General features: G+C 38.3%; 1 protein-coding gene across 1 annotated transcript in view; it reads left to right on the top strand.

Moving 5' to 3' along the window:
• Positions 1-14,133, top strand: part of RYR2 (ryanodine receptor 2) — a 687,809-nt gene that overhangs the window by 578,432 nt on the left and 95,244 nt on the right. The window contains exons 82-83 of the mRNA XM_054022704.1: positions 10,130-10,229; positions 11,905-11,984. Of these exons, the coding sequence (XP_053878679.1) occupies positions 10,130-10,229; positions 11,905-11,984 (180 nt within the window). The remainder of the gene's footprint in view (positions 1-10,129; positions 10,230-11,904; positions 11,985-14,133) is intronic.

Raw genomic sequence — 14,133 nt, 5'->3', positions numbered from 1 at the left:
ATAGAAATAACTCTGTGGAGTCCTTGATTCTTCTATTTGATAAAAAGTGCTTCCAATCAAAGTGCCTCACTGGACTGAATACAAACTGGTCTTCACCAAGCATGTTATACGTTAGTGCTATTAATATGGATAGGGTCAGGGTGCAAATGGAGGATCAAAAACACAGTTCCACTTCGTAAAATAAATCAGTTGAATCTGGGAAGAGGAGAAAAGGGAAGAAGAGTAAAAGATGGCACCACTCAGCTATTAGATTTGGCAATGTGCACATCACATTTCGCAATGTGCACATTGCTGGGCACATATACTGAAACTTATATTGTTTAATAACATCTAATAATTCAGTGAGACTCTCAGCTTAGGATCCAGCTCTTTAGAGATCATCAATATTGTGGTCCTTTGGAATAGCTTATGTAAATAGAGTGGCTGTACCTTGTGTCCTGAAAGTCAAGAAACTCAGGTTCTGTCAGAGCAATGAGAGGAAACCCGAGAATCACGGACATCTAGTGAGAACCATTTCTTAGAGATATGTTAAACATTTAAATCAGTATTTGTTATTGGCTTTCACCAGTCATGAGGGACATGAATACAAGTCTGAAATTGCTCCTCTATCACTTCCAGACCTCAGTGGGAAAGCTTAGGCAAAAGTTACCCTTGGAGGATATGAGGACACATTCTGTTCCCCTGCTCCAGAGGAGTAAAGGTTCCTTAAAGGGCATAGATAAAGCTATCAGAGAATTCTCTGAACACAGGGGCTGTGCTGACTTAATGACTTGATTTAGTTGGGGTTGGTCCTGCTTTGAGCAGGTGGTTGGACTAGATGACCTCCTGAGGTCTCTTCCAACCCTAATCTTCTATGATTCTATGATACATATTAGTCTCCGGAACAGCTCAGGATTAGAGGCACAATAGTTGTGTTTTCCAAACCTAACATGGAACTGCCTTCCTATTTTAAAATATAAATCAAAATGAAAAAATGAAAAAACAGTGTCATTTTTACATATTTAATAGTTACTACCAAATTTCCAAAAATAATCTCTAAAACTGAACCTGCAGAAAGTTAGATACATATGTTAAGAACAAAATGTGCATTTGCACAATCAAACAGGGTGGTTAACTGCTCAGTTACCCTGTTTGCATGTGCAAATACTGTTTTCTTGCATTGTTGCAGGCACAATTTCAGAGGACACTTTTGTCAACATTTGGTCCTTAGTTGGTAAGTTGAAGATTTTTGAGTAGCCTATTAGACCTGCATTACAAAACAACAGTTGCTTGGCTCGTTTGAAGAGTTTTTAATTTATTTTTTAAAGAGCAAAATGAAGTCAAAAATAATTCAAATTGTTTCTGACAATTAGTTAATAGAATGTTGGTGATTTTTGGCCAACAGAGCAAGATGCAGAAAACTTGCCTTGTTAAAAGCTGCAAAAAGGTGGGGAACTAATAGCCAAATTCTGCCTTCCCATGTTGCATGATGAACTTCCATCTACTTCAGTGTGAGCCCAGTATGCATATCTGGAGGAAAATTTGTTTCCCTTGTTGATTATCATGATAGTTGAAGGAGACATTATCCTGAGACTTGTGTATGGCATATTTAAAAAGATGTTCTCTCTCAAATTTATTTTATGTAACTAAGATTCATCTCATTAAAATGATCCACACATTGAATTTGATTTCTTGCCAGAGGCTTTGTATATAGAAATTAAAGGTACTTAGACATCCCCAGTTGTCACTTTTATTATCTATTCAATTTTATTTTTCTAAAATCTCTCTTTCTGGTTCAGTGATTTATTCATCAGTTTTACACACATTCTAGATTCAGCCCTGTTCCAAATAAAGTCTGCACACACTTTATAGAGTCAAACTCACCCAATCCTGGGGACTTGACTTTATCAACAGAGAAACTAATATCAACATAACACAAATTCCAGCTCAAGATTCCCCTCTGTGTTTAGCTGTTTCAAGGGTTTTTCCTGATGGACCTCTCTCTACAAAATGCTAGAGTTAAATGGATCTGTGAAAACAACCAATTTTCCTTAAAGAAAAAATAGTGTGGCAAATTTGTAATTTGTTGCAAGAGATTTGAATTTCTGAGCAAAGTTGTGTTCACTGACAGAAATGGTGAAATGTCACCCTACAAATCCTATATAAATCTAGAGCCAAAAATCTGCTACTAAATGTTCACATCTCCTATTACAGTCAAAGGGATAATGCAGAATTTAGCATTCTGAGTCTGCATGAAAAAATTTTGAAGTGAAAAATGGATACGTTTGTTGCATAGCTTTATGCGCAGTTTAATCCTTAAGTTGTTCTAAATGAAGGACTCCATATTGCATACTGGCACTTAGAAAAAACTCCTGAAGCCAATGGATATTTTGCCTGTATAACAAATGCAAGATCAAGCTGACAAAAAAGACCAATAGTTTTACTCTGTCATGGCCCAATCCCCAAACCCTAGCAACATGCTTGAATAATGGTGGGGGAAGGAGTACTAGGGGAAGAGATCTCTTTGTCATAGGCTAGACAACATTAGTGGAGCTACTCCAAAGCTGATATTGAGGCCTATTGTTGCTGTTTGTCTGCTGCATGGGGAGCAACAGATAGTGAATATGCAAAATTCACAACTCCTGACTACCTCATGCCACTGAATGAGGGGACATGGAGTGATCCCCTGTGAAGCTGGCTGCACGGGCCATTGGTGGTTCAAACCTTCTATATGGGCTCTCGAATCCTATGCACTTCCCCTGCTGCAGCACAAAGGAACAAAACTGGTTCTGGCTAGGCCCTCAGTGGTCAAAGAAAAGAGGAAAAAATCGCCCCTCTGTGATGATGCAAACAAACATGCCATGATAATCAAGTGATGAGTTTGGTAACTTCCTTATTTGTCCCCTGATTATTTTTAACAGAATAGTTACGTAATTATCTTATTGAGCATATCCCAACTTTCGGAGTGTTTTCCGTTTCCCCAGCTTGGAAGGAGAGATTAAGATATTAACAATTTCAAATTACCGCAGAGCCAGATCTGCTAAATAGGTTCTCAACTTGGATTGTAAAAATCTTTTAATGGACTGTTTTAATAATACAGCTGCAAAAAACATAATTTGCAACGATTTCAAAGATGTCACTCCATCCCTCCTCCCCCACGGTGTAAACAAAGAGATTAATATAAATAATGCATAATTTTATAAGTTATTTAAGGGAACTTATCTTTTCAGTATTTTAGGAGAAAAATATTGGAACAGAGAAGACATAGCTTTGCAAACTTGCTAGCAAGTGCTTTTCTTTTTAGAGCATGCTTGTAATCATGTCTGTTCCTATCTATTTGAATAGGAATGAGTGTTTTGAGTGATCTTATTAGACCAACACTGCAAATATAACACTACTACAACATTGCAAACAAGTATATGGAGGCAGGAAACATGAAACAAAACAATAACAATTTAAGTCTATGGTGATGAGGTTGCAATGGCATGACAATGCTAATGTCAAAATGAAAGCAATAAAGATGTTGAGGCAAGTCTACATGGAGACATGACAGCAAAATGGGACTGAATTAAGTGTGCAGTGGCAGTCTTAACTCTGAATTTCTTTGTTCCTGTAGATTTTTAGCTCTGTTTTAATGCTCACTGAACACAGAATAGTATTTTGTTTAATATTATGTCTTCTTTGTTAAATTACAAGTATCTATACAAACACACACACACACAATATATATATATATATTCATATATATATATATTCAAAATATAGATGTAACATTATGCAATAAAAATGTTTTCAGTTTAATTGTTCAAAATCCAGAAATGCTAACGATTTGATTAATTATGCACCCTAATTCTGCCCTCAGGTGCATTCCTATACAACCTATAAATGCATGATCACATACTGTTTCTCAAAATCTAACTATATAATATAATATAACATTTTTTCTATCAATGCATCTTTTGTGGGATAGGATCGACAGAGCCAATGACACTAGTAACTCAAAGTACTGCTGGTTGATGCTTGTCAACACACATCTTAAAAACATACAACGTTTTAACACACAATAATTGGCACTGTAGTCTCTTTCTTTTCTCTACTATATAAAAAGAAGTATTATCTTTCTGCCGCTATTTTAGGTGCAAAATTTAAAAATTCAGGAGTAGAAAGTCCAACCTGATTTTCTTCCTATCCTATGACCCAATATTCTTTTTCATTTTTTCCCTTCTCATCTCCTGGCAACTACCACAGATTAGGACCCAGGAAAGCAAGCACATAGGCATTCTCAGCACACCTGGTAAAAGTAGCCATTTTAGCATAAATGCCTTGACTAGCCACGTTTTGGTTTTATCATTAATATTTGTTGAGTGTCAGCATGTGTGGCAAAAAATACAAAGGAAGACATGGTTGTGCTCCAAGAAGCTTATAAGAATGGTCTTTGTAACCTTGAAGAGTTCTCTCCACTTTACACATATAACTCTGTCATTCTTTGCCATATACATACACTCAGTCATGGTAATTGAATTGTTCACAAATCATATGTGTACAGTACCCAATACCCTACCACATTTATACTGTATACAGTGCACCAGATCAAACTAAAAATCCCAGAGAATCGTCTTCAAAGTTTGAGGCAGTCACCGACTCACAAATAGTGCATGTACCAATATTTTGAAACGTATATGTTTAGTGACATTCCCCTCAGCCCGCAGTTCTATCAAGATTTCAACATCTTGGAGCGGTTGCCAATAATTTGTCTTTCTGGGGAGGAAAGATGGGAAGAATTTAAACAAAGTATAAAAAAGAGAGCTCTGCAAGTAGAGGAGGACATCATTTTTTATAATTGCGGAGAATATTTTTACTATGAAGTTCGCTTTCAAGATGAATCTACTGTACTTTAATGATACATGTACCTGCCTGTAGGTGCTAATTAGATAGTCTCTGAATTTGCTTTTACCTCCCTCATTCTCATTCTTTGTCATCTGTGCTTTGAAAAATTCCTTTTGTGTTATGTTATTCTGTATAATGCTAGCAGGACTCCAATGTAGAAAAGATGTTTCAACTCAGCTGAGTATTATCTCAATAATGTACTTTTAACAAGAAGAAGAGCTAAATCTGGTGGGACCAGACTTCCAGCAGCAAGAGATTGCAATACTTAAATTATTTTTGTCAAGCAGAATGGGAAAAGTTTATTTTATCTCACACATGCATGCATACACACACACACACACACACACACACACACTTCTGAAGCCTACATTTTAAGCTTTGAGTAGGCACTGTGTTATAGTCCATTTACTTTCCCTGTGTATATTTCAACATGTGTAATTTAGGATTAAAAACAGACTTATTCCAGAGAACATAATGTAGAGTGAAGCAAATTTAAAAGTTTAACATAAAGATTTTTTTAAGACCCCCCTGCATAGCAACCCCTGAAATAAATGAACATTTTGCTTGTGTAAGCACTGCAGTAGGATTTATTCTCTGCATTGGCTTGGCTCCACCGTACAAGATGGGGGAGACCTTTAGTGCTGTATGGCAGAGGAGATCTTGGAAAGCAGATAACATGAGGATAAATTAAAGGAGATGTGATCATTGCAGAATGAGATGGAAGTAACTGTTTCTTTTCCTTTTTGTCTTCTCTCAGGTTATTCTATTTTAATCTTCCATTTATGTGTTTCGGTTATTTCAGACTTTCAGAGTGTGTTCATAACTTTTTATAAAGTATTATAGAATTATTGGTACTTAGCTCCTGCAACTATAACAAAATTTCTAGTTGGCTATCTCTGGGACTTAAAGCTAAGCCCCTGGATCTAATAGCGCAAGTGTCAACTGCTTGAGCTAACGGGCGAGCTCCATTAGCTCAAAGGCAGTAGTAGTAGACTCCAACCTTCCTATGCAAGGTAGTTACTAGAAAGAGACAAAGAGCCATGCTGGGTTGGTAGATAATATTCCAGAGCTCCACTCTTGTCAGTTCCTGCTCATGTGTAATATCACCTGGCTCCTTACAGTACCTTCCTGCTTGAATATTTTAAGTTAAAATTTTACCACACCCTTGTTCGCCAAATATGAAAGTTTTGTCCAAATTAATCCCAGGTCTGACCCCAGATCTTTGATTGAAAGATCTATGAGGCTTTCTAGATTTATTTACAAAAAAAACTGCATCAAATCAAATTTGCTTTTCAGTCCCTTGATAACAACTACAAAGAATTAGGCTTAAGCAGTCATAGAACTACTAAAGAATAAATTATGCTTTATTCAGCGAGAGAAGCGTAAGTATATCTTCCTGTTGGGCTCAGTCAGCTACACTATCATTTAAAATGAATGTCTTATGCCTCCTGAAGAAAATAAAGTTGTAAAGCCCTTAGAAATCCTCAAGTTGCTGTAAACAACATAACCTCTATCACAGTCTTTCCTCTCAGATAATAGGTAAGTAACCAGAGAAATTATGGGATTTTTCAAGACCATTTGTCAGTATGCAGTGCCAGTGGCTTGAAAGATGACTACTGAAAATGGGAAAGTTAATAAACCATGAATTAGGAATTTCAGTCACATCTGTGGCCCTTGGAAGAGAGACTGAGAACAAAATGAAATGAAAATAGAATCCAGACCTCTTACCTTGGGTCTGCTGATTGTCTGCTGATTATACAGATTTCTGAGGCACTTATCCTGCAATGACCAATGCCACTACTAAGAGGGAAAGTCAAATGAAAGTAACATTCTTAGTAATAATTCTGGTCAACCTCCTCTTCAGTAAGGACCTAGAACTCATACTCTAAAACCAGCCTGTCCCAAAGCATTTGCAAATAGCCATTCTTCTTACAGACTAATTGCAGTGCCACATCCTAATTTTGAAATATGTGACAAGAATGGCCTTTAAACAAGACTTCTTTCTTCTAGTATCCAGCTCAGTGAATAAAAATATAATTCCTTAATTAGGAATCCAAAATCACTAGCTACTTCACAAAAGAGCAAACTCCTCTTGATATTTTTAAGTGTAAGTGTAGACCGAAAAAAACCGCTTGCACTAAGCAATAGAACATTTGGATTATCTTAGTCTTCTGAATGGCTATAGTCCACAGTACAAGAAAGAAACAAGCCAAGCACACAATCCAAAGAAATGAGCAAGTAACATCATAAATCTTGGGCATATACTTACCAACAGACAATATTTATAGGCATGTAAAATTTAGACAATACAAATTGTCTTCCTGTACTGGAAAGTTGGTTGTTGACATTTTTAATGTTAACATTTGCCAGCAATTACAAACCTGTAATATTTTGTTGTACTGTAATTATTACATATTCTAAGACAGGTAAAAGTATAATATATCAGATATCACTGTAGCGTGACTATAAGTAAATTAATTTTTAGTTGTGATACAAATACAGGACAGATTTAGTATCTACCTTTGCCATATGGTTGCTTTTTACCTATTAAAATATGAGAATGAAACAGAAAAAATGTCTAAGTTTTGAACAGACTCTACTTCTGATGAAGATAATGACGAAGGAGCCTCCTAGCTCATGCACAGCCTTGCTGGGGAAAGCCTTCAGGGTGAAAATCCACATATGTACACTTCTCAGTGTTCACGATTCATTTATATGATATAAATTAAGATCACACAACAAACTGATTTTTTTTTTAGTGTCAGAGTTTTAAAAATATCCTTTCTGTGAAATGTTGACTTTTTTTTTATTATACCAGACTTTTCTTTTAGCATGATTTTTTTGTGTGTGGTTGTGATGGTGTGATGAATGAGATCAAATTAACTCATTAAGCTCATACCTTATCAAGCTTCCTTCAGATCCTTGGGGGGAGGGATAGCTCAGTGGTTTGAGCATTGGCCTGCTAAACCCAGGGTGGTGAGTTCAATCCTTGAGGGGGCCACTTGGGGATCTGGGAAAAAATCAGTACTTGGTCCTGCTAGTGAAGGCAGGGGGCTGGACTCAATGACCTTTCAGTTCTAGGAGATGGGATATCTCCATTATTTAAAGATCAGCCTGACTGAACACAATTAAACACAACTGCCAGCCTTATAGCTGGCTTGGTTGTAGCAACGGTAACTAGGAATATGGACACCACAGAGAAGTGATAATACCTAAACAGGACACCAAATGGTCTAGCATACTTTTTGTCCTCCTGGCAGGTTGCCTTCTCTCCTGAGCCCATGTACACATATGCTCCTTCATTGTCTAGAGAAAGGTGCACCAGAAAATTTAGCCTGGCTGAGAGGGGAAATATGAGTTTTGAAAGCTCTTATCCAAGGACTGATCATCTTCATATCTTGTTTTTGCTGGACCATTCTGCCATTGGCAACTATCTAAATGGCTGTGTTTCCCAGAGGGAGGTACAAAATCCCTGAAGTTCCTTTCTCTCCAACCTGGTTTTAAACCCTTTTGACCAGGCTTCTTCCTGCCTCTCTTTTGTTGTGTAACTGTAGGCATCAGGCCTTCCCATTCTCTTGGTCTGTAGATGCTGGAGGGAAAGCTCCATGCTATTGTGCTTTCCTCATCAGGCTGTCAACAAAAGGTCCTTTTATAATAACCCTGGGCCTGAAGACACAAGTAAATAAGTGACTCTTGCAATGGAAGAGAGAGAAAAGATTGTTGGGTCTAAAAATAAAGAAAGGAAAATGTAAAGGAAAAATCAAATGTTCATCGAGTTTCCATGACCTCTGAAGCAGATGAAAATATTTTGTTGCAGCTTTATTGAAACTGTGTTGTAATGATTCTTTGGTTTTGTGTAATGATTATTTGTTTGTGTGTACGTGTATGGTTGTGTTCTGTTTTTTAATTCACCGGAAGAGGTTTAAACATGAAGGCAAACCTTTCAGACGTTAGCATGGCTCCACATAAAGCAAAGCTGCCATATTTCTTTTTCTTTTCTGTGCCTCCATTTCGACTCATCACATAATTTAAGGGGAAGGTTTAACCACAGGAGCTCTAACTGTAGTATGAAAAAAAAAATGTGATGAATTTTGTTTCCGCAGCACGATATTATCAAAGAGTTACGAAACAAATTTGCCAGCCTCAGCGAGAACTCTCTGGTAACAGCATAAATGTCTGTGTTGGTTTGCTTTTGATTTAAAGGTTTCTTTTTTTTCATTCATTTGAACCCATTTCTATTTTGTACCTCTTTTTAGTTTTTCGTTTTCATAGTCTGTATCTAGCAAGCCTTCATTTTTTAAACCTCTTCCATCTTCCAGTGTTTATTTTCTGTACTTTGGATGGAAAGTTTATGGCAGCAAAGCTGTCCCTCTGGCTACTTCTGCTGCAGCTGTTCCTGCTCTTAGGTCATGCCCCATTGACTACGCTTTTCTACCACGCCATCTGATGGACTCGCGGTCATAGGGCTCTATGCAACTTCCATTTTGCAACTTACACTGCTTAGTCATTTTCAATTCTCCAGCAAACTTCAGTTAAGCTTGTGAAAGCTCATACCCACCTGGAATTAGCTGTGCCTCTATGTTTTCTCTTTATGTTTTCAGTAGTTTAAATAATGAAGAACGAACTTCAGCCATTGCTCAAGCAGCACCATGCAGTACCGTTTGTTGCCACTAGAGAATGCAAAATATAAAGGCACAATGCATTCTGTCTAATATCCTTTTGGGATATGTTGTGGGTTGGGGAAACCTCTCTTATATTATAAGTCAGCATCTTACTTGAAATGTACAACGCTGCCTATTATTATTTTTTAAACAAATTTTCCCAGATGAATGAAACTCCCGATGAAGCTATTCTGTCATTCAGGGACAACTTGCACCTCAAGAGCCGTGTACTGAGCAGTATCAAGTTATGGTCACACTGTAGAAGATTATTAAGAGAGTATAAACTGTTGCACAAAAACATAGCACAGGAGTGCAAGTTTGATACATGCAGTACATACATACTGTGAATATGGGCTTTGAACTAACCAAATGATTTACAATTGAGAGAACTCCTTCCCGATAAACAAAGGACTAAAAGGATAAAAAGAAAAATACAAAGGGAAATATTGAACATGTTAAATATTTGTTCAGTAGCATTGTATGTGCGTTGAATAGGTCTATGATGTTGCAATAGAGCCCATATACTAAGAGATAACAAAAAATCTTTGGCGACCTGATGGTCATTGAAGTCCTCAACTTAAATGATTGGAATTTCTGTTCAGGAAAAAGAAATGGAAAAACAGAAGCTTCTGTACCAGCAAGCAAGACTGCATGATCGGGGTGCTGCAGAGATGGTGCTTCAAACAATCAGCGCTAGCAAAGGTAAAGACCTACCGCTTATGTACATAAAAAATAATCCCAAAGAAGATTTTATAAAGATTTGTTGGCTCTAGAACTTGCTCCTTGTAATTATTGGTGGCTACACCTTAAATTAGGTTCATTTTCCAATAAATACACCTCTACCCCAATATAACGTTGTCCTCGGGAGCCAAAAAATCTTACCGCGTTATAGGTGAAACCGCATTATATCGAACTTGCTTTGATCCGCTGGAACGCGTAGCCCCGCCCCCCTGGAGCACTGCTTTACTGCATTATATCCGAATTCGTTTTATATCGGGTCGCGTTATATCGGGGTAGAGGTGTACCTCAAATTTAGGTGATGATTAGGAGTTGATCCTGCAAAAGTTTGCTAAAAAACAATCACAAGAAATTTTCTTGTGGTAGTTTTGCATTCCTGGCCCTGGCTGGAGTCCAGATGATGTAGAGATGAGTGAAAGATGGCAGGGAGGTCATAGCTGTGCACTGGGAATGTGTAATGACAAAGTGAGGCTCCAGACTTACCAGGAGTTGTGTGTCTGTGCACTTAGCACAGGCTCTGATTTTTTTTCTGAACAAGTTCACCCGTGCCCATTTATAATCTGTTCATCCCCTGCCTCGTCCATATCCTTTCACCTTATATTGCTAAGAAGTATAACTTTTTAGGCTTCTGTTCATCAGGCCTATGGGTGCAGTTTGGGAGGGAGTAGGGGGGTGTTGCCCCTCCTCCCCCAAACTGCAAGTCTCAGGTAGATGTGGAATTTGCCCTCCCATGCGTGGCCCATTGGCTGACTGGAGCTGCCTCACCAAAATAGAAGTCAAACTACACCTACGATTAGGCCCCATCTTTCACCAATCATTTTTCCTACCTTTCTGTACTGTGTCTACTGCACTATTACTTAAACAACTCTGTCCTTCATAAGCAGAACTAACCAATTTCCTCTTGCTACTATATTTAACTTCTTCACTTCACAGTTAGTCCTTGAGGAACTGTCAAAGTTTTGTCTGTGTGGACATACAGTAAGAACACATTGTTAAACTGACAAGTCAGTTTTAAATTGTGCATCCAACCTCAGAACCAGCTGCTCAAGGCTGTCATGACTGAAAGTAATTTATATTCTTTTGATGACAATTCTTCATGTCTTTCATCTTTTCTTTCCTTTTTTATACAGTCTTTATCTATGTATTCTTAGAAAGTATGAGGGCTAATCTACACCAGATGCGCTACATCTATGCAGCTGCGCTGCTATCGCATGTCTGGTGAATAGACGGGAGAGAGCTGATGGGAGAGAGCTCTCCCATTGGTATAATTACTCCACCTCAGTAAGAGGTGGTAGCTATGTCAGCGGGAGAGCATCTCTCGTGACATAGTGCTGTCTACACTGGTACCAAGGTTGTTGTAACTTGTGTCGCTCATGGAGGTGGCTTTTTCACACCCCTGAGCGATGTAAGTTATATCGTCAAGCAGTAGTGTAGACCTGCCCTAAATCACACAGTAGATATGGTGAAGGAAAATATGTGTCTGTTTTACAAGAGAGATTATTTAAATGATCCTCTCCTGTAAACTGCCATGTAAATGACTCCATGCTGTGCACATCCTAAGGCAGTGTAAGTTAGTATAATAGGTTGGTTTGTTTGTTATTTAAATATGAACTTAAAATAATAGTTTAATATTTTCAAGGTGAGATGGGTCCCATGGTTGCCGCCACCTTAAAGCTTGGGATTGCCATCTTAAATGGAGGAAATTCTACAGTTCAACAGGTAAAGTTCCTTTCTATCCAATCTATTCTATGTAGGTTCTTAATAGACATTTGTCACTGTAGTATCTGAATGCCTTCCAGTAGCACATTAAGTGATGTGACTAACATTTGTCATGTGTTATGTGTTCTGCCTTCCTCTCCTGAAGGGGAGAAATGTACAGTGGAGTTTCTTGTTTTGATAGGGTTTTTTTGTGGTTTGTTTTGATTGTTTTTTAAATGTACATGTTGCTGCATGTTTATGTGAAAGCAGGAAAAGTCAAAGAAATGGAAGGCAATTAGGTTTGTGATGGTCCTTAACTCCTAGGGGAATTAACCAGTCTCAGACTGGCCCCCTTAGACAGTTTTATCCCACACACAGATGAACTTTACCTTTATTATAGAGGGTTTCATTGTGCCAGAGGAGTGTAGCTGTCAACCACAGTCTTCATCCCAGATCTTTAGGTAGTATTATATATCCTGGGCCAAAGCCATGTAGCTCCCTGAAGATAGGACCAAGACCTTGAACCTGATTTGAAATTCTAGAGAAGGCAGTGTAGAGAGTGGAAGATGGGTTTGATAGGCTCTTGGTAGTCAGTGTTGCTGAGGAAATGCGCAGTAGTGTTCTGTACTAGCTTGTTTCCTAAACACAAAAGGTTTCATTCCCAAATATGTCACATTGCTGTAATCCAACTGAGCAGTGCTGAAAGTGTGAATAACTGAGGCCATGTTACTGCCTGCTAGGATGGGACAGTCTCTTCTGGTCAACTAAAGAAGGTAGAAAGTGTTACTTGTGGATGCTGTTATGTGAGAGTTTGGCATTGGTGAGGAATCCAAGAGTACTTCTAAACTACAGATTAAATTGTCCAGTTGTGGATGTGGGCCTTCATCTAATGGAGACTCTGCAGTGGCTGCATGCTATTCAAAGTGCTTTTGTCTGTCCACTAGCATTACCTCTGTCTTCCTCAGGTTCGGCTTCAACCAGCTATTCTTCCTCCATGATCTGAGCTAGTTCAAGCACTGGGCCATCGTGATGGTGGTGGAGTGGTCATATGTGGTGAAAAATAAGGGGATCTGTATGTCATCTCCATTTTGAGGACACTTGAGTCCATGTCAACCGATGAGTTCACCTAGTGGCTTCATGTAGATGTTAAAAAGGACCAGAGAGAATATTGATCTTTTTGGGACTCTACAAGAGAGGGGATCTAGTGATGGAGGTGTAGTGTCCCATAACTACTCATTGGATGTGTCCCTTCATGAAGGACTGAAACCATTTATTAACCTGGATCCCTACCCCTCCTTCTCAGCCAAAAAAGTGTTATCTGACGGTTGACAGTGTCAAACTCTGCAGAGAGGTCCTGAAGGATGAGAATGGATGTCTCCTCTGTCTCCATTGATAGCAGAAGATCATCCATCAGTGCTGTTAAAGAAGTCTTAGTTCCAAGGCCCTGCCTGATTCCAGAATGTGCTGGGTCTAGAATATTAACTTCAATTAGATGAGCTTGTAGTTTGGCTTTGGCTAGCTTCTCTCATTATTTGCTTGGGAACTGGAGCTTTGGCACTAGGTAGTATTTGGTTAGAACAATTTATCCGGGTTGGGTTTCCTCAGTGTTGGTCAGACTATTCAAATTATTATTTCCTTTAAAAGAGAGAGAAGACCAACACAAAGATTTCAATTTCTAATTTTACATGGGGAAACGAGTGAAAGGATCTCTAAGAGGTTTATTGACAAATGAATATAATTTTGAATCATCAGAAACTATACATTCTTAGCATTAGGTTTGTAGGTGATTGAATTTCAACTTTAAATATAGATGGGTACTTTTAACAGCAATACTGGTTTGTGGCGAGGGCTGTAGTATTTCAGTTTTTATTCAAACCTAAGGGTGTCACTTATATTTATATTTTGCTTCTTTTTGCCTCTGAACTTCATGACTCCTTTACACTTAACTGGCTTGATTCACCACTGTATTATTCCACTTACAGCTGGTGTAATCCCAGAGGTTCCAATTGATTTAAATGGAGTTACCCTTGCAAAAAAAAAACTGGAACAGTGGTGTCTGGTGCCCAAAATAAGTGGTGTGGATGTGGCTGTGGCTGACCATTAGTTACAGTGCCCTCCACTGTCCTTCACCCACCACCTCCCAAATAAAATCAGCTAACGAAACAATTGA

The sequence above is a fragment of the Malaclemys terrapin genome, chromosome 3 (genome assembly GCF_027887155.1).
Source record: "Malaclemys terrapin pileata isolate rMalTer1 chromosome 3, rMalTer1.hap1, whole genome shotgun sequence".
Taxonomy (NCBI): domain Eukaryota; kingdom Metazoa; phylum Chordata; order Testudines; family Emydidae; genus Malaclemys; species Malaclemys terrapin.
This window is presented reverse-complemented; position numbering and strand designations above follow the sequence as displayed.